This window comes from Heptranchias perlo, chromosome 4 (assembly GCF_035084215.1).
Source record: "Heptranchias perlo isolate sHepPer1 chromosome 4, sHepPer1.hap1, whole genome shotgun sequence".
NCBI lineage: Eukaryota > Metazoa > Chordata > Chondrichthyes > Hexanchiformes > Hexanchidae > Heptranchias > Heptranchias perlo.
Genome location: NC_090328.1, coordinates 23,046,713 through 23,067,575, shown reverse-complemented (window position 1 = coordinate 23,067,575; position 20,863 = coordinate 23,046,713). Strand labels below are relative to the sequence as shown.

Sequence of the window (20,863 nt, the reverse complement as noted above, 5' to 3'; positions counted from 1 at the left end):
CAGTAAACGGGTAAGAGATGGGGTGGGACCGATTAGGGACCATAAAGAAGATCTATGCATGGAGGCAGAGGGCATGGCCGAGGTACTAAATGAGTACTTTGCATCTGTCTTTACCAAGGCAGAAGATGCTGCCATAGTCTCAGTAAAGGAAGATATAGTTGAGATATTGATGGGCTAAAAATTGATAAAGAAGAGGTACTAGAAAGGCTAGCTGCACTTAAAGCAGATAAGTCACCCGGTCCGGATGGGATGCATCCTAGGTTACTGAGGAAAGTAAGGGTGGAAATGGTGGAGCTACTGGCCATAATCTTCCAAACATCCTTAAATATGGGGGTGGTGCCAGAGGACTGGAGAATGGCAAATGTTATACCCGTGATCAAAAAAGGGTGTGAGGATAAACCCACCAACAATAGGCTAGTCAGTTTAGCCTCAGTGGTGGGGAAACTTTTAGAAACGATAATCTGGGACAGAATTAGCAGTCACGTGGATTGATTAGGGAAAGCCAGCACGGATTTGTTAAAGGCAAATTGTGTTTAACTAACTTGATAGAGTTTTTTGATGAGGTAACAGAGAGGGTAGATGAGGGCAATGCAGTTGATGTGTATATGGACTTTCAAAAGGCATTTGATAAAGTGCCGCATGATAGGCTTGTCATTGAGATTGTGGCCCAGGGAATAAAGGGGGCAGTAGCAACATGGATACAGAATTGGCTAAGTGACAGGAAACGGAGAGTAGTGGCGAACATTTGTTTTTCGGACTGGAGGGAAGTATACCCTGGTGTTCCCCAGGGACCACTCTTTTTGATATATATTAATGACTTGGATGTACAGGGCACAATTTCAAAATTTGCAGATGACACAAAACTTGGAAGGGAAGTGAACAGTGAGGAGGATAGTGATAGACTTCAAGAGGATATAGACAGGTTGGTAGCATAGGCAGACACGTGGCAGATGAAATTTAACACAGAAAAATGCAAGGTGATGCATTTCTTTAGGAAGAATGAGGAGAGGAAGTGTAAACTAAAGGGCACAATTCTAAAAGGGGTAAAGGAACACAGAGACCTGGGGGTATATGTACACAAATCATTGAAGGCGGCAGGGCAGGTTAAAAAAGCATAAGGGATCCTGGGCTTTTTAAATAGAGACATAGAGCACAAAAGTAAGGAAGTCATGATGAACCTTTATAAAATAATGGTTCGGCCACAGCTGGAGTATTGTGTCCAGTTCTGGGCACCGCACTTCAGGAAAGATGTGAAGGCCTTAGAGAGGGTGCAGAAGAGATTTACTAGAATGATTCCAGGGATGAGGGACTTTAGTTACGTGGGTAGACTGGAGAAGCTGGGGTTGCTCTCCTTGGAACAGAGAAGGTTGAGAGGAGATTTGATAGAGGTATTCAAAATCATGAAGGGTCTAGACAGAGTAGAGAGAAACTGTCCCCATTGGTGGAAGGGTCAAGAACCAGAGGGCATAGATTTAAGATGATTGGCAAAAGAACCAAAGGTGATATGAGGAAAAACTTTTTCACCCAGCGTGTGGTTAGGATCTGGAATGCACTGCCGTGGGGAGTGGTGGAGGCAGATTCAATCATTGCTGGGCTACAGGGATAGGGCGGGGGAGTGGGTTTAGCTGGATTGCTCTTGCATAGAGCCGGCGCAGACTTGATGGGCCGAATGGCCTCCTTCCGTGCTGTAACCTTTCTATGATTCTTCGTGAAGTTTTGTTACTTGCTGCTCACGTTATCCTATCTAATTTACACTTTTTGGCAGATCATGCCAGTTATTTGAAATTATCCAGCCAACGCCTCAGTAAATATTTGAGCGATGCAGGCAAGTTCATGGTTCATGTAAATATGGTCACGTGCGTGTGTGCCAAGACTTTCACTTTTAATAAGACATTAGTTTTGTGGTCATACTTGCACCTCGCACACTCGTAATGATTCTTCACCTTCTGAGCAGAGACTTGAATTCCTACTGTGGGAAAATGTGAGAGGCAGGTGTTTGAATGGCTTTAGTAGCCACTTCTCTTCACTACAGAAAGTTGTGAAGCAGAGATGAAACTTTTCCAGGGAATTAAAACAAGAATTGAAAGTAACAGAACTGATTATAGAAGTAAAATAGATGTGATCATTAGGCTTGCAACAAGGCTGCATTTAATTGGGGTTCAAATAACAATCACCAAGAGTGGTTTATAAGGGTGCGATCAGCTCACACTGCAGAGTCCACGAATTGAACCTGAGACTTTTCTAATCTCAGTTCTACGCTACTTGATACATTTAAATTGATACGGCCATAAATAGTGCAAAGTACTGCGATTCATTTCTAGAGGAATTATCTGAACCATAATTAAAATTTGCAGGGCTACGGGGAAAGAGCGAGGGAATGAGACTAACTGGACTGCTTTTACAAAGAGCCGACACAGGCTCGATGGGTTGAATGGCCTCCTTCTGTGCTGTGACCATTCTCTGATTCTATGAATAGAAAAGCAAGGAGATAATGTTAAATTTATATGTTACCTTGCTTAGACCACACTTGGAGTACTGTGCAGCAGATCTGGTCTCCAAAAGGGATATTTTTTATTGGAAAAAGTGCAGAAAAGATTTACAAGCATTTTACCAGAATTGAAAGGATGCAACTATCAGGAAAGATTGAGCAGGCTGGGGTTCTTTAATCTGGCAAAGACTAAAAGGAGACCTGATAGAGGTCTTTTTAAAATTATGAAGGGGTATGATAGAGTGGATACGGAGAAACTGTGTTCACTTGTGGGGGAGTCCAGACAAGGGGGCATAAAAATAAGGTAGCCACTATTGGATTAAATAAAGAATTTAGGAGGAATTTCTTTAGAGTGGGGAGAATCTAGAACTTGCTGCCACGTGGAATGGTTGAAGCAGATAGCATTGACACATTTAAGAGGAGGCTTGATGCATACAGGAGGGAGAATACAAGGGCAGGGTGGGAAGAGGCTCATGTGACGTATAAACACTGGCATAGGCCAGTTGGCCTGTTTTTATTCTGTTGATTCCGTGTAATTCTTTGTATACACTTAGCAATCAGGGGAGTTCATCAGTATTTTTAATATAGTATTCAACTTGTGACACTGAGGAGCAGGCAACCTACTTTATATTCAGTCTGTTATATTTTCCTGTACAATTCCCCATATCCCAACACTTCCATTAGATGGCGAAAAACAATTTCTCTGAATTGCTGTCTGAAAATTACCTCTATAGATCTTGACCAGTCAGTTTTTCATATTGTAAACTATTGCCTATCCAGATGGATAACTTCCTTTCTTTTTTAAAGATCAGTCAAGGACAAGAGCTGAAGAATTTGGAAAAAAAAATTTCGAAGGTAGTTATTTTGATATTATCAAGTTTTCACTTTTCTATCAAATGATAGCAGTTGAAATTAATACTGTAATATTTAATATTTACAGGTGATGACAACCTTCAACAAGACAAGAAAGCACTTTCTAGTAGCTCAGAAGGAATTGAATGAGTAATGCTATGTTTAATTCGGTTTTATCTTAAATCATTAGCATTGACCCCGTTTGTGTGTGGTACTTAAATGTATGGTAAAATATATATTTCGTTTCAAGTATGGTGTTTTTTTGTTGCAAGCAGTGCACTCTTTTCTGATGTTTTTAGGCCACTTAACTCCAGTACCACTGTGATGAAATATGACTATTTAAATGTACAGTGGCAATGTTATTAATAATTTAAATTATAATCAGGTTACTGCAGACCAGTTGAATTTTTTTGTTTCTACTCTAAATTGTAAAGTAAAGTTATGACTATTTATAGGCAGGAAATACAACTCAAACACTTGCGGAAGGAATATTCTGAATTGAGTCAAAAGAAATCAGATTTGCAACATGCGACACAATTCATGTCCGGTTTTAAACAACTACAGACACAGTATCTTGAACATAGGAATAAAAACGCTGGTAAGAAAGAAACGGTAAGACTTCTGTTTGTTGTCTCCATTTGTGCAAAATGTTGTTTAATGACTTTGTATTCACAGACAAGTTCGGGTTCCCTATAACCTTGCCCACAAGCAGAATCAACTATAATGGCCTGGGTATACACCAGCAACAAAGGCAGCTTACACTTTTTTTAAGTGCCTTTAACGTAGAGAAAAGTCTAACGGTGCTCCACGGAGGAAGGAAAGGATGTTTGCTTCTATTGGAGGTGACCAAAGATATGATTAAAGAGATGGACTTTGAGAAGGCTTTTAATGCTGTAGAGTGAGGCAGATGGTTTAAGAAAGGAAGTTGCAGATTGTAGGTTTGAAATGGTTAAATGGCGGAGTCGAGGAAGAAAGCACAAGTTAGAATCAGGATGGGAGTGAGTGTAGATGGGGTAAGGGTGTGGAGGGATATGAGGATTTTGGTTTGGTGTGTGGGAAGAGAGATGGGGAATAAGAGCAGGTCAGTGAGCATGGAGGTGATAGGTGAGCATGGCTTAATGTGAAATAAGATGCGGGGATGGAGTTTAAGAGAGGAGAGAGCACTTGCATTTATTTAGTGCCTTTCATATCCTTAGTGCATGCTAAAGTACTTTACGGCCAATGAATTAATTTCAATGTAGTCACTACAGTTTTTGTAGTTTAACTCCCAACTTAATGACCTGTTAGCCAATCTCCAACGGCAATGCACATGGGAAGTCAACACCAAATGGAGTGCTCAGGTCGAGTAATAAGTTTGCCTGCTTCTGATTAGAGGGTGGGATGGATAATTAAACAAGGTTGAGAATGGTGGCAGATGGGAGGGAGAGTGGGGGAAGGAACAAATGGAAGGGAGAAGGGGGCATGGACTAACTCAGGGGAAGAGGGCAGGCAGGGCTGAAGAACACTTTCAGGGGGAGAGGTGTAGGAGCACAGGCCAGTGACCACTCTCATTGGCTAGGGAGGAGGAAGAAGGGAGCCAGGGCCAAAAGGCCTAGGGAATTTCCATGCTACTGTGGAGGAGACCCAAACTAAGGGTCATAAATATAAGATAGTCACTAATAAATGCAATAGGGAATTCAGGAGGTACTTTACTCAGAGTGGTTAGAATGTGGAACTCACTACCACAAGGAATAGTTGAAGCGAACAGCATAGATGCATTTAAGGGGACGTTAGAATAAATACATGACGGAGAAAGGAATAGAAGGTTATGCTGATCGGGTGAGAGGAGGCTCAAGTGGAGCATAGACAACGGCATGGACCAGTTGGGCTGAATAGCCTTTTTCTGTACTGTACATTCTATGTAATGTTGCTCTGTTGTCGAGGCTGAGTTGCCAAGAATTCCTGACTATAAAAATCTGTGGGTCACCCACTGCATTGCTCGACCAGGACAATGTCAGCTGGTGTTGACCGGCTGTGATAGGGTCATCTTGAAAGGTCCACTGATTCTACAGAAGCCCAAGTAGAAATGAGACAATATATCCTATATAAATAATGGGGCAATTGGAGGTCAACATTTGTGGGAGACAGTGAAAGGGAAGGGACAAATGTTTTGGTTCCCTCCTACAAGCCTATCAAGAGTATTTTACAACTGGTGGTCATTGAATGGATCAGGAACGGACACCACTGAGCCGCCAGCAATAGGTTTGGCTGCTTCTGATTTTTTTTTTTTCAGTACTTACTGTTCCTGTTATATTGAAGTAAAAATAACACTGGATTAGATCTAATGCTAGGGAGTGTCTCACGTAACGTTGGTGCACAAGCAAAATATGCAGACACTTACACTTTCAATGGGAAAATACATTTTATCACACAGGAGTTTAATATATTTTAAAATGGAATGTTGCAACTTATCCAGCAATTTTAATTTATGTATCTGAACTGCTAGCTTGCTCTGTTCCTCTACTCTTAAGAATTTTGCAATTTGGATACATTTTGCTTTTACTGTTCTTTTTCCCCAAAATATACTTTACATTTCTCTGCATTGACCTGCATCTGCCACCTGTTTGCTCAATATGAACCTGTCCATGTCCTGATTTGAAATGATTAATTTATATTGAATTAAGGTTGTTTTGGATAATGAAGTTATGTCTGCACACTCATTTCATTTGGAGGATGGAGAAAGAACTCTCTGTTCATCCCCATTTAGAGCCAGAGTCCCAGATATGAACAGAAACTAACTTAGTACTATACACTGTCCCCTAATGTTCCTTGTTTAGAACAAAAACACATACATTAGACAGAAATTTCCCAGGCTTTCACTTTTTGAACATTCTGTAAGGCAAAAGGTGAGAATGAAGGAAATTATTTGCATAACAGATTCTCCTGGTGCTACTGGTTTTAATTTTTTTTTCTCTGTTTACTTACAGTATGATATTTCTAGCTTGCCTGCTCTGCTGATAGAAGCACGTGGAATTCTGGGAGCAGAAAAACAGCTGCAGATAATAAATACAAAATTACAGCAATCATTGGACAAGAACTAAAGTACAGTTTTACAATGAGAGAGGAGCCAAGGGACCTAGTAAATATTGGCCATTATAGGGCAGATTGTGTTGTTTCTGGGGTTAATGGGTTGCCTGGCACAACGGATAGGAAAAGCAAGCAGAGGGGAGCATGTGCCAGTAAGGAAGCCTATCTGATTTGCCATCCATTTAAATTGAGTGGAAAATTGTATAGGCTCCAGTAGGGGTATGTGCTCATCCCTGCCTGATTCACCAGCCCCAGAAACAGCAAAATCTACCCCCATGTCTTTTATGGGCAGGCGACATCTTTACTGACGGGGCTTGTATTGATAAAACAAACATTATGGTTTATCTTTATTGCATTTTCTAATGTTCTAATACAAACGGCAGTGGAACAGTATTTGTATAGCTGAAAATTTTGCTGCATCGCTGTGTAGTAGAGAAAGTTACTTCAGTCTCAATACCTTAAATTTAATTAAATTTGACCTTTTTTATATATCAGCAAATAGTGTATCAAAATAAAGGTTATATGTACTCAAATGTATTGGATATTTTTTAGCAAAAGAATGACTGTGGTTTACGTACAGTTCATACAAAATGTCAAGTATTCATTTATCATATAAAGCCTAGTAGAGAGGAAAAAGAAAAATCCTGAATGCTGTAAAGAGAGGAGCGAAAGAGCTTTAACGTTCCATGAGAAATAAAAACAGGAAATCCTGGAAATAAGATGCTGACTGAACTCTATGAAATACAGACAAGGTAATGTTTCAGATGAGATCGGTTCAAATCAAGGATGTTGCCGAAAACAATCTCTTTCAGATTTTGTGTAGCCCACTTTGTATTTTCAGTAGCTTCTATTTCCTATACAACGTACACACGCAGATGCTTCAAGTTCCTTCACAGCTGCCAGTAAGTCATTGTCAGACAGTTGTTCTGGCTCCTCATTGCTCAAGTTTGACTGTATATCAGGAGCAATATTAAATTCAGTGTCTTCAACAGCTTCTAATAACATTGCATCATCACTGTTGTCAATAAATGCTGGGTCCAGATTTTCCGTTTGGGCAGAATTTTGTGTTCCAGACTGCAGCCATATGTCACCAACCTGCAAGTTAGTCCGTGTTGAACATACATTATTTTGACTTGCCTCAATGTTCCCATCTTCATCCATGGTAAAAACAAATTCATTATCCTGAAAGAAAGTCAGTTTTGTTCAGTTTCAAATAAATCTGATAGCTAATTTTCAGAGGATGTTAGCAGATATCCAAGTCATTAATATATATGGTGAAAAGCTGAGGCCCCAGTACAGATCCCTGAGGAACACCACATACCCATCCCGCCAATCAGAAAACATTCCCTTTATCCCGACTATCCAACCTCCCAACTAATTGCGAATCCATGTCACAAGATTACATCCAATTCTGTATGTTTTCATTTTTGCTAATAATCTCTTGAGCAGAACTGTATCAAATACCTTCTGGAAATCTATACAGACAACATCCATAGACACTTGCCTATCCACTATGCTAGTGACCTCAAAAAATTCAACTACATTAGTCAGGCATGACCTACCCATCAAAATCCAGTTGTACTTTCTTTGACCACATAGACAAGTAGCAACTGGTTAAATACGCTGTCTCTGATTATAGATTCCAGTAACTTCCCCACAATTGATGTTAAATTGACAGATCTGTAGTTACCTTGGTTCTCCCTCCTTAAATAATGGAGTGACATTTGCAATTTTCCCATCCAAAAATCACAATTCCTCAATCTAGAGAGCTTTGGAAAATTGTGACTTTCGCATCTGTAGTTTCTCCCCCTATTTTAATAGCCTGAGGTGGAAACCATCAAGTCCTAGAGATTCGTCTAGCTTAAGTCCCATTATTTTCTCCAGCACCTGAAGAAGTTTTACTGTCTTATTCATTAATGTACCCTTTCTAAGCTAAGTACTGAGCTCAGTATTCCAAGTGTGGTCTGACAGAAATGTGGTAAAACCTTTTAGTGCTTTATAGTATTGAGATCTTTTAAATGGAAATCAACCTTTACAGGTGCATTTCATTTCTTACTCCCTTCCATGTCACTCTACTGCCATAAAATTCCCAAGATTGCTGGTAAATGTAACTACGGCAGGATTGTTTCAGTTGTGTTAAGAGAAGGGGGCATTGTAGATTATTTGGTGAATTTCTCTGATGGGACTACCCACTAATCCAGCTACACTGATAAGATGCCTAGAAAAATGGGTCAGCTTGCAGATAAGCAAACACATAGCTGCAACGTGCTCTTAAAAATAGTAGAAAAAAAAATCCATTATATATATATAAATTATATAAGTAGCATATTAGTGGTAGAATTGATTATATCTTGAAATAACAGTGCTTCATTTCTGTTAAATTGCAGCTCGATAGTATGGTCCCCAATGCATTGCCTAACAAATCAAATGATTGATTTATTTCCACTTTTTAAAACGTTACAATACTGATATATGCATTGGTTTCATTACATACCATATCAATGAGGAAATCCAAACAGCATTCATGGGGTAATGGGTGACCTAGAATTCAAAAGGAATTCAGCATAATTTAGTCTGCAGTAGCACTATTGAATTATGTAATGAAATGTTAAAAATTCAATGAAATAAGATTTGTTCTTACTTTCAGACCTGAACTTCTGAGCTCGGCACACAGGATCATAGCATTTCTGATACCAGATATCTCTCCTCAAGTCAACCACAATCCTTCAAAATAAGAGAATACAATAGAATATGTGATTCCTTTCAAGGCATCCCATAGTACTCAGTTACTGGGATTTTGCTGCCAGCCATTAAGGCAGTAGCAGAACTCACCCACAAACTGTATTTTCCCCCCAAGAAATAAGTGAAAACTACTTGTTTTTTTTTAATGTATTTTCATCACAAAATTTCACAAGTGCTAGGAATGAATGTTTAAACCTGATTTGCTGGGGAAAACTAACTGGAGCATAGTTCTTGAAATCAGGCCTGTTATATTGTGCAGGAGCTGGAGGACATCTTTACGTAAAAGGAAGTCGTCTCTGCTGCGGGCTCATTTAAGTGGTGTGCAGAGGTTGCGTCCTGTAGGAGAATACAGTCTCTATGCCTTCTCATCCTGGTATCATCCTACTGAAGGTATGATGCAACTTATCCATGGCTCCATCTTTTTTTTACAATATTTCAAAAGGTGGTACAATTATGCCTACATTTAAAAGTAGTGATTTTAGCGCATGTGAAATCAATGCATTCATTTACTTTAGGGACTGTTGAGATTGCAGTTTTTGTTTGATCACTGCTGTTTCCAATCAGTAGCCTCCCACTTCAGCATTCTGCTGAGCCCTGGTCGATCGAGTAGCTGAGGAGAGGGTGGTGTTGGGCAAGAATAGGGAGTTTTTTGTGTGGGCTGAACAGGACAGCTTTTTAGCAATATTAAGTTTTGACGGGTTTCTGGCTCATCCACATAATGTCAGACATGTAATCTAACAGCACAACACTGAGTGGAGTTGAGGGTGGTAGCAGTAAATGTGCTATTACAGCAAATGCAGTTTTACAGTAACTTGCAGAATTTTCTAAATAAAGCTCATTTTATTTTACAAGGTGTAATTTTTTTTCTGCTCAATTTTTCTCTCTTTCCCTCCTGAAAGTGTGAACTCCTTGCTGGGGTGTGCTTCCATAAGCAGTGGCCATCCTCCAATACCTCATCCTTGTGCTATTATTCACGTGAGCCTTGGCAAGGAAACCTGCTCTCAGCGGATAACTACACATGCAAACCTTGCAGCAGAGGTTACTAAATAGCGATCTGGAGCGAGAAGCCTAGTTATTTTTCCCTCTAATCCATGGGTGCAGTGGCCATTTTTAGCACCCCTACTGCTATCCTGCCCGAGATCAGCTGACTCAACATAGGACTGTGAATCAAACCTTCCTGGTCTGTATGGTTCAACTACTCACTGGATAGTTTTGCTGAGCCAGTGGGGGAGTCTGACTTGTTGCATATTGAAGGAAGGTACTTCCAGTGATTGTAGAATCTGCAGCTCAGATCATTTAACATTTGTGTGAATTGTACTTACATAATATTGTTGCTTTTATGAGCTCTACCAATGTTCTCGCACCAGTGATTTTTGCTGATGTCATAAACAATCAGTTCTTCAGAGGAGAAATAATTCCATCGACGCAAGACTGAGGAAATTAAATTATTTTAAAGCTATTTTTAAATCACGGTATAAGATGAAACTAACAAAATTCCTGCTTTGCAGTAAAGTTTAATAATGCAGTGGTAGCGATGGCTGATGTGATTAAAAACTTACCACCTTGTATTCCTCCCTTGTTTACTTGACCAGCAATAAAACTGTCAATCTCTGGGTATGGTGAACAATGGTAACCGACTATTGTATCTGTAAAACAGAATTCAGCTACAGTTCTGTTTGAAATACACATAAGCTACAGGACAGGGTAAACATTCACTATGTTAATTTCTAAATAATTTATAGTGAAATTTGGAATGTCAAAATCCATGTTTAATAAAGTTAATGAAGTTGCCCTGATCAATGAGTGGGATGGGCAATAAATGCCAGCCTCGCCAGTGACGCCCACATCCCATGAACGAATAAAAAAAAACCTAAAGTCAGACCCACCAGGAATGTTTTTAATATTCAAGTTGAAATAGATGTGACTCTCTTAATCAATGGGTCATTGCTAGATTACATGTTTTTGGAAGTTTTCAGCTCACACCATGTTGACACAAACAAGCCCTAATAACACAATAATAAAGCCATTCCAATATTATTATAATAATTCTAAACAACTAAAACAAATACTTAAAACACAATCAATCTATCCTATTAAGTTTTGTGTCTAAGAATGTAGATATATAGAATTGTCAGGTTGTTGCCAATTGGTCTGTGCTAACCATGTAGTACCATAGTTAAATGCATAGCATAGATCAACCACAGCCAGAGAATCAATTCCAAGAAGATGCACAATGCAGCTATATTATTGTGCTCTCCTGTGTTCTGCTTTCTCCCTACTAGTCCTGTACTCCATTCGATGCCCTTCTTCCTTCCCCCCCCCCCATTTCCTCTCTTAGCTTACCCCTCCCTGATGGGCTTTGAACATTCCTTGCTGCTTTCTCCCCACCTTATCTCTAACCCATGCTCCTGTTTTCTCCCAGGCCATAACTGCTTAGAGTGCAAGCAATGCTACAGGAGATATTTTACTTTTAATTTAAAATTTTTTTTAGTCAATTTGATTCTGCATTTTCTTCCTAATTATATCTGTCCTAGTTTATTTTTTCTCAAATTACTTACTAATTTAACCTATCTTATCTTTAACATTTTTTCACTAAATTAGCAGAGACAGGAATTTCAAAGCCCCTTGTTTCTTTTTCCTCTACATGTCCATACAACACTTTGGGTGGGACCAAGACTAGTTTTCAGCCAAAGGCTCAGACTGCAAAGATTAACGTGATCACATCTATGGTATTAGATTACAGAGCAAAACTTGGAAGAGGCTCTGGCGATGAACATATTTGTCAGTGGTCCCAGAGCCCAACAGTACCTAGATGATTACAAGGATATTACTGCTACTGAACGCTGCCAGTATGGTCCATTTAATTGAGAAATCTAGACTGAAACAGATAGAGAAAATCCTTGCTTGGATCTGATGCACCAAGTAAGAACCAAAATACATACAATATCAGTGATGGGCAGAAAGAACATTAACATTTTTGTTCTTATAATTATAAACAACTAATAGAAACAGCTTTAAAAGTAACTACACAATGGCAGATTAAAGGTCTGGTGATCCATCTGAGTAATGTGCAAATATATTATTAGCAAACTGAATACCTGATGCAGAGAGATACGGGTTATCTTGAACATGCCATCCTTTGGGTTTCTTTGTATCTGAACCATCACATGTCAGAACTGTCAAGCCGTCAGAAAATCTGAAATTTTAATAATATTTCATTCATACATATTTGAAAATTTATATGCCAAATCAAAAATCTTTAACTATTTCATTGGCTAGTCTGGATCATATTAGTAGGAATAAACGGGTCCTTTTCTGGGGGGCAGGCAGTGACTAGTGGGGTACCGCAGGGATCAGTGCTTGGGCCCCAGCTATTCGCAATATATATCAATGATTTGGATGAGAGAACTAAATGTAACATTTCCAAGTTTGCAGATGACGCAAAGCTGGGGTGAAATGTGAGCTGTGAGGAGGATGCAAAGAGGCTCCAATGTGATTTAGACAAGTTGGGTGAGTGGGCAAAAACATGGCAGATGCAGTATAACGTGGATAAATGTGAGGTTATCCACTTTGGTTGTAAAAACAGAAAGGCAGATTATTATCTGAATGGTGATAGATTGGGAAAAGGGGAGGTGCAATGAGACCTGGGTGTCCTTGTACACCAGTCGCTGAAAGCGAGCATTCAGGTGCAGCAAGCAGTTAGGAAGGCGAATGGTAGGTTGGCCTTCATTGCAAGAGGATTTGAGTACAGGAGCAGGGATGTCTTACTGCAGTTATACAGGGCCTTGGTGAGACCACATCTGGAGTATTGTGTGCAGTTTTGGTCTCCTTATCTGAGGAAGGAGGTCCTTGTCATGGAGGGAGTGCAATGAAGGTTTACCAGACTGATTCCTGGGATGGCAGGACTGACGTATGAGGAGAGATTGGGTTGACTAGGCCTATATTCACTAGAGTTTAGAATAATGAGAGGTGATCTCATCGAAACATATAAAATTCTTACAGGACTAGACAGACTAGATGCAGGGAGGATGTTCTCGATGGCTGGGGAGTCCAGAACCAGGGGATCACAGTCTCAGGATACGGGTATGCCATTAGAACTGAGAGGAGGAGAAATTTCTTCACTCAGAGGGTGGTGAACCTGTGGAATTCTCTACCACAGAAGGCAGTGGAGGCCAGGCAGTGGAGGCCAAGTCATTAGATGTATTCAAGAAGGAGATAAATATATTTCTTAATGCTAAAGGGATATGGGGAAAAAGCGGGAACAGGGTACTGAGTTAGACGATCAGCCATGATCATTTTGAATGGCGGAGCAGGCCCGAAGAGCCGAATGGCCTACTCTTGCTCCTATTTTCTGTGTTTCTATGTAGAAACTCCCAAATCAGTAAATTCTAGTTACTATGCTCTTTGAACATTGTTTTGCCCCCTCTTCATTACTAGGTATTTTAATTTTGTTAAAATTCATAAAATGCTACAATTATTATTTGACGAAATTAAGATGAGTGAGAACAGTAAATTTATGTCATTGGGAAAATAGATTGTTCAAACATAAAAATAGGCATGGTGTGTATGAAAAGATAAATATTTAACTTTTTTGATTGATCTAATAGAAATATCTTTTTTTAAAATGTTAATCCAAAAATAGGATTATCATATGTGTAACCACACAAATTTAAAGAAAGCAATGAAAACCAGGTGTCACGAGAAACTGGAAAAGGAAGACTAAAGCTAGAATCTTATCAGTCTACATTACTTTTAGTCAAATTCCACATATTGTTAAAGTGACTCCATAGTATTAGTTAGAAATAGAGAATTTGCATTTATATAGCACTTCATCACATCTCTGGATCCCCAAAGCATTTCACATACAACAAATTAGTTTAAAGCCGTATGTAGGCAAATAGAGCAGCCATTTTGGACATACCCAAGTTCCACAACAACAGTAAGATGAATGACCAGTTAATCTTTTTTTGAGAGAGGAAGGTTGGCCAGGATACTGGGAGAACTCCCTGCTCTTCTTCAATTCTTGTCAAGGTCTTAACATCTAACCAAACAGGAAGACAGCACTCTCTCAGTACCTGACTGAAGCATCAGACTCATTTATGTGCTCAAGTTCTGGGGTGATTAAGACAGTGAGATACCATTGTATATTGCAAACAGTTTTTCCCCCCCGCTTCTCAAACAGTGTCAAACTTCTTAGATACTGTACCTAACGTTGCTGACCAGAGAGCTCAGGAAAAATAGCTCCTCTCTAGAAATATTCTTTTGAGACTTGGGAACAAACTGATTGTCTTCAGCAACTTCAAAAGAAGTGTTCTTCCCCAATTTGGATGATCTATACAGTCGGAAGTTTCTGTTCTTTGTATACACACCTGTTTAAAAAAAAGTCCTATCACATACTTTACAGCAAAAAAGGAAACAATTGAGGTATAATCATAATTTGGTTAAAGTGACAGCAAATTGTTGCCTCAAACATACAAAGTGCAACTGTGGTTAACAATATAACCCGCATTGGAGGAAAATAGTCAAATATTTTAATGGTTTTTCTCCTAAATTTCTCGTAACAGATGTTATTTTTCTGAATGTCTACTGTTTTGTGGATTTCACCAATGGGTTAAGATGAGTGTGAATTCTGAAGCATTGCATATGATGTCCTATAGACCCACTAAGTAATCACATAATTACTGCCAGAAAAGACTTAGTGACTATTTGTACCTGGTGCTTTGTCACCTTTCTCCTTATTTGTAATCGTATGATGCTTATGTTTTTTTAAAGCCAAATATTAAAGTTAGAGGCACTCAAAAAAAAAAACACACGGGCCCCAATTTTCAAATGAAATTGCGGGTGGGTTGGGGGCTGCGAAAATCGGGAAAATCCCGAGCGGGTGAGGAAGCCGGCCCCAACCCGCCGACTTCCGGGTTTCCCACAGCCTGTGCGCGTGCACTTTCCGAATGCAGAAGTCCCACCGGCTTTAATGATAGTTAAAGAACCATATGTAGCTCATTGAGGTACTTTATTTCTGACATAGTAGATAGTTAAACCGATTTTAAACTTACCTGGGTGCTTTTCCAGGCGTGAAGGGTTGGATCAGGCAAAAATAAAGTAAATTAAATAAAAAACCATTGCACAAAGTTAAAAAAACAAAATAAACCTACCTTTCCACCGATGTCACTAGCAGCGCCCTGCTCCGATGTCTCCCTCTCCGATGTCCCCCTCAGCCTCCGTTGTCTCCCTCTCCGATCTCCCCCGCTCCGCCCCTGATGTCTCCCAATCCGATGTCCCTCTCAGCCTCTGATGTCTCCCTCTCTGATCTCCCCTTCTCCATCTGATCTTCACTGCCCTCCCTCTCTGTTCCAGCGCTGAATGACGTCTCTCTCTCTCTCTCCCCCCCCACCCCTCGGCATTGCAGCTCCTGTCAGGCTGGCTGCTGGGCGCGAAACCCAGCAACAACTTTAATCACCATCAATTACATCGCGATCACGTCGGAAAAGGTAAGTTTTTTTTAATTCGGGTTTGCCACGTGCACCTTCACCACCCCACCCCCCCCACAGCTGCCATCCCGCCACCATTTCAAAATTGAGCCCATCTTTTTTGTAACTGCTTACGTTGTAGTTGAAATGTAATGGTAGATGTTCACCAAATCTCCCAAGATTTCTCTGTACCACACAACTTGCCCCCAACTTCCACGTCACCTGAACCATACTGGCGAACTGAAGATAGTAAACTGACAGGCAAGTAACCTAAACAAGTTGCTCAATCTTCAATTCTCAGGCACATTGAGGCAGAGTTCGTTCTTACTTAATTATTGCCTGCATATATAGGTTGAAATAAAAAAATAAACATTTACCTAGATCCACAAAAAGTTGGTCACTTCCATATTTATCTTTAACAATCAGAAATGACAAATCTGGATCCAAATTGCTTTTCTCCGATTTTTCCCAAGCTGCAGGTTTAATCCTTTTTAAGGGGGAGTTTTCAGAACCATCTACATTAAAATGCTTCCTCTTGTCTGGAGTGACAGGAATAAGTGTTGCACTGGTTGACAACAAGGCACTGCCACTAGGACTTGGAACATCTTGATCAACTCTCCCACATCTTTTTTCCAATACTCTAATCACAGGCTGTATAATTGTTCTAATAAAATTTCCTTAAACAAAAAAGAAATTTCACAGTGAATAGATATGGTTACACTGTCACAGATACAATAATTTGTTAGTTGCAATTATTTCAGTTTCTTTCTTAACACATTTGGAACTTACTGTTTTGCTCAGTCAGGTCTCATGTGGAAACCCATCACCATTCTTAAAAGTCTCCAAACCAAACTATGGAGAAATCCACATAGGTAATGTTTTAGTATGCCTGCTATGGAGGGAACACTCCCTCCTCATAGGGACACAACCCATTTAGGAGCAGGTTGGCAAGGGCCAAGGTTTAGAGACCCTCACGTGTGTGCTGGGGTAATACTGGTGTTTAACCAGTTAAAGCCCTCAGCATTGGTAAACTCCCTGCTGCTTGTCCAGTTAGGACCACGCTACCCAATAGGATACGGGCTTACAGGATTCTCTGGAGCCAAGTGGGAAGAAACTCAGGCCAGTGACAGATCTACCCTTTCAGGTTCCATTAATGAGTCAGAAGACAAAGAAATCAGCTTTTGGAACTAATCAGAATACCAACACTGGCATACCAGAGCAGGAAATGATCTGTGGTGGTTGAGTATTGGCTGCGCAGCCACATTATTTTTAAAATTTGAAAAACAGAAAAAACATGCACATGTGCATTAAAATGTGAAGCTCATAATCAGCTGTGTGTATTTATATGTTTGTGGACATGTATTTTGCAATTTTTGGTGGCATAACATCTGGAGACAATTACAAGCACAGATATCTCATGAAAGTGTGCCTTGTGAGAGCTTCCCAACAGCTCGGTGAGCTAATTCCCTTTGTAATGTAGCAGTGAGTCATACAGATCTGAACAATCCTAGGTTTAAGCCCTTGTCAGTGCTGAATGAGCCTATCTCAATCAGTTGTGGTGGCTGAATGGTCTTGGTGTCCCAAGGAGGATCAGTAATGAACAAACGTGATCAGCTTTATGCTACAAAGTAATACAGGGGTAAAATTCCTCTTTTGACAAAAGATGGGTAATGCCTGGTTTCCTGTGTAATTAATGACTCAAACAAAAATCAAACGTTTCAAAGCCAAACATTCCTACAATTTAATTAGCATGTCATTAATTACACAGAAACAGGCACCCCCTCCCAATTTTTGTTAAAAGCGTAATTTCAAGCCCATATTTTGCAGCCAGTTCCCCAAAGTCACTGTATACCAGAGTCTACAAATATGGTTGGTGCCATAATGAATGTTTAGTTCAGTTGCCTGCTGATATCCCTTGCTCACTTTCTTCCATATCGTACCAGTTCAATCATGAAATATTGAATTAGGGTAGTTCACTAAATTTAACTTGATTCGCCAACTGCTGCAGGACTCTATAATTTGAACTCAGATGCTTTGTTGCAGCCCTCCTGAAAGTTTGCAAAAAAAAATGTTTAAAGTCTCCTCTTTTCAGCTTGCCTTGCCCTGCCCCGCTGAAGTCTTGTAAATATTTCAATTACAGTCTGCTTTCCAATAAATTAGCAGACAATATTTGGCTATATCAGGATTACATACTGTTACGACAAGAAATCCTCCTAAGGTTAATTTTTTAAAATGTAACTTTTCATCAAAATTTAAATATTGACAAAACTAGTGCTAAAACTACTGTGAAACTGAAGAATTTTAAAAAAGGCTAAAAAGCCTCTGCCCTTTTAAGAGCTGCATGGAGCTTTCCTTAATCCCACCCCAGATAGATGAAGGAAAGTCCTGTGGGATTCAGCACTAAGCTGATATCAAGCAGCACTTACTACCAATAACCTGCTCACCGATGCTCAGTTTGGGTTCCGCCGGGACCTCTCAGCTCTAGACCTCATTACAGCCTTGGTCCAAACATGGACAAAAGAGCTGAATTCCAGAGGTGAGGTGAGAGTAACTGCCTTTGACATCAAGGCAGCGTTTGACCGAATGTGACACCAAGGAGCCCTAGAAAATTGAAGTCAATGGGAATCAAGGGGAAAACTCTCCAGTGGCTGGAGTCATACCTAGCACAAAAGAAGATGATTGATGGAGGCCAATCATCTCAGCCCCGGGACATTGCTGCAGGAGTTCCTCAGGGCAGTGTCCTAGGCCCAACCATCTTCAGCTGCTTCTTCAATGACCTTCCCTCCATCATAAGATCAGAAATGGGGATGTTTGCTGATGATTGCAGTGTTCAGTTCCATTTGCAACCCCTCAGATAATGAAGCAGTCCGTGCCCGCATGCAGCAAGACCTGGACAACATCCAGGCTTGGACTGATAAGTGGCAAGTAACATTCGCGCCAGACAGGTGTCAGGCAATGACCATCTCCAACAAAAGAGAGTCTAACCACCTCCCCTTGACATTCAATGGCATTACCATCACCCAATCCCCCACCATCAACATCGTGGGGGTCACCATTGACCAGAAACTTAACTGGACCAACCACATAAATACTGTGGCTGCAAGAGCAGGTCAGAGGCTGGGTATTCTGTGGCAAGTGACTCGCCTCCTGACTTCCCAAAGCCTTTCCGCCATCTACAAGGCGTACCATCTACAGGATGCACTGCAGCAACTCACCAAGGCTTCTTCGACAGCACCTCCCAAACCCGTGACCTCTACCACCTAGAAGGACAAGGGCAGCAGGCACGTGGGAAAAACACCACCCGCATGTTCCTTCAAGTCACACAACATCCCGACTTGGAAATATATCGCCGTCCCTTCATCGTCGCTGGGTCAAAATCCTGGAACTCCCTTCCTAACAGCACTGTGGAAGAACCTTCTCCACACGGACTGCAGCGGTTCAAGAAGGCGGCTCACCACCACCTTCTCAAGGGCAATTAGGGATGGGCAATAAATGCTGGCCTTGCCAGTGACGCCCACATCCCATGAACGAATGAAAAGAAAAGCAGACTGAAAATTGTGGTGTGCTTAATTTAATGACATGATATAATATTTAAATAGAGCTTTTACCCCTTTTGGCCAAAACCACTTTAAGGCTGGCCAGAAATTTTCACCAAGTGTGAAGGTGGTGTAGATTTGGCTATATAGATCTGTACACGATTTGCCAATCTCACTACTGCTCATTCTGGCCCTTCCCCATCAGCCACAATAGCTGGGAAATACACTCCATAATCTTTTACATTCCAATATGCTGGAGATAGTGTGACATCATCAAGAGTCTAGATATAGCACTGATATCACTGTCTGCTCCTGTAGACAATGAGCCATTTTGCCTTTGTCGTGACGTGATGGCATCGAACCTTGTAATATAATGTTAACATAAATAGGGTGACAGAAGACTTACCAACATGTATGTTGTTCCTAAAGGCTGCATTAGGAAGATTAAATACTAGATGGCGGCTAAATTTTTGATGAGTACTGGAGTCCAAGTTCAAAATATCTTTTACTGAACAGTTTATTTTGTACAGTTCTTCCAATTTTTGACAAACATACTGAAATTAAGAAAAAAATAGTAAAACTGTGCAGAACGCAATACTGTCAATGTTTGATCACAGGATATTGCTAAAAAGACTCAAATTCTACGCTTAAAAGTGATTATAGGCTCTCGCTGTACAGCATAATTTTAACTGTACCAATCAATTTGATTTAAACATGACAGAACTAGTCGTGTGACCGTAAATCTTGGTTTATAATGTTCTAGCAAAATCAATACGATCATATTTACTAGAAATTGCCTAGAATATTGGAGTGTTCGTGTCTGTAGATCTCATTAATCGAGACCTGTTTTATCAGGAAACTGCCCTTTTCACAAATATTTATAAGTTGGCTGTCAGCCAATGCAGCAGCTGTCAGACATTACACAAACAGGAATCCATCAACTACTACATTGGACAATTCGACATTGGGCAATACTTTATTTCAAATTTAAATCTAAATGTGATTTCGGAATCTGAGAAATACAGGGGCCTTGGTTGGGGTTACAGTTCCACAGTAACCAGCAGTCCTCTATTATCTTTAAACAATTGTTCATTTTTCACATGTCAGCAAGTCATGAAACTATGAAGGCATCATTGTTCCTCCCTCAATAGCCACATCTTCCCATTGGTCAGTGAACAGTAATCCAAAACAGGAAACCTGGCTTACTTTCATCCCACTAGCCCAGTGACACTGAGGCCGATTGCAGTTCTACTTCCCCTGCTGAGATCTGCTAATTCAGCATAGGCCAGGGATTTAACCTGGAACTTTCGTGGTCTGTATGGCTAATAAGCACACAAAACCCACAAAGCTATTGCGGAAACAAATATAGCTGTTTCAAGTAGATTTCTGTACTAAAGATATTTACAAGAAGTTAGATTATCTGGTAGGCCACTCCACATATTGCAGGAGTAAACACTGAATTTTGGCACAGGAACAAAAGTAGGAGGGGATTGAAAATGAGTCAACAATATGAAATGGACTGTCAAATAGCATAGTGGAGGCAAAAACCCTGGAATCATTCAAGAAACAATAAGATACTACAATGGGGGAAATGTAGGGTTGACCTGGACAGATAAACAAAGATGGGCCGAATAGCCTTACTCATTTATAATTACGTTGTGATCTTGTGAATTAGCCAGCCCAGAGGAGGCACTTTTGTGTAGTGCAGAGAG

The 20,863-nt window shown here is 40.3% G+C and overlaps 2 protein-coding genes across 10 annotated transcripts in view; one reads left to right on the top strand and one right to left on the bottom strand.

Annotated features, from left to right (window-relative positions):
* The window catches only part of cenpu (centromere protein U), a 46,819-nt gene extending 39,880 nt beyond the window's left edge, over positions 1 to 6,939 (top strand). For 3 of the 6 annotated variants that reach the window (XM_067982581.1, XM_067982580.1, XM_067982582.1), the window contains exons 9-12: positions 3,296 to 3,343; positions 3,429 to 3,490; positions 3,796 to 3,938; positions 4,016 to 4,257. In XM_067982581.1, the coding sequence (XP_067838682.1) occupies positions 3,296 to 3,343; positions 3,429 to 3,490; positions 3,796 to 3,938; positions 4,016 to 4,242 (480 nt within the window). In that variant the 3' untranslated portion in view covers positions 4,243 to 4,257. Of the gene's footprint in view, positions 1 to 3,295; positions 3,344 to 3,428; positions 3,491 to 3,795; positions 3,953 to 4,015; positions 4,258 to 6,306 lie in introns of those variants that run through there. The other 3 variants (XM_067982586.1, XM_067982584.1, XM_067982585.1) reach the window with 2 other exon arrangements.
* Positions 3,977 to 20,863, bottom strand: part of primpol (primase and polymerase (DNA-directed)) — an 80,813-nt gene continuing 63,926 nt past the window's right edge. For all 4 annotated transcript variants that reach the window (XM_067982577.1, XM_067982576.1, XM_067982579.1 and 1 more), the window contains 9 exons: positions 19,558 to 19,705; positions 15,993 to 16,292; positions 14,355 to 14,517; positions 12,247 to 12,344; positions 10,708 to 10,794; positions 10,471 to 10,579; positions 9,048 to 9,130; positions 8,901 to 8,947; positions 3,977 to 7,588 (listed from right to left, as the gene is read on the bottom strand). In XM_067982577.1, coding sequence (XP_067838678.1) covers positions 7,244 to 7,588; positions 8,901 to 8,947; positions 9,048 to 9,130; positions 10,471 to 10,579; positions 10,708 to 10,794; positions 12,247 to 12,344; positions 14,355 to 14,517; positions 15,993 to 16,292; positions 19,558 to 19,705 — 1,380 coding nt within the window. In that variant the 3' untranslated portion in view covers positions 3,977 to 7,243. The remainder of the gene's footprint in view (positions 7,589 to 8,900; positions 8,948 to 9,047; positions 9,131 to 10,470; positions 10,580 to 10,707; positions 10,795 to 12,246; positions 12,345 to 14,354; positions 14,518 to 15,992; positions 16,293 to 19,557; positions 19,706 to 20,863) is intronic.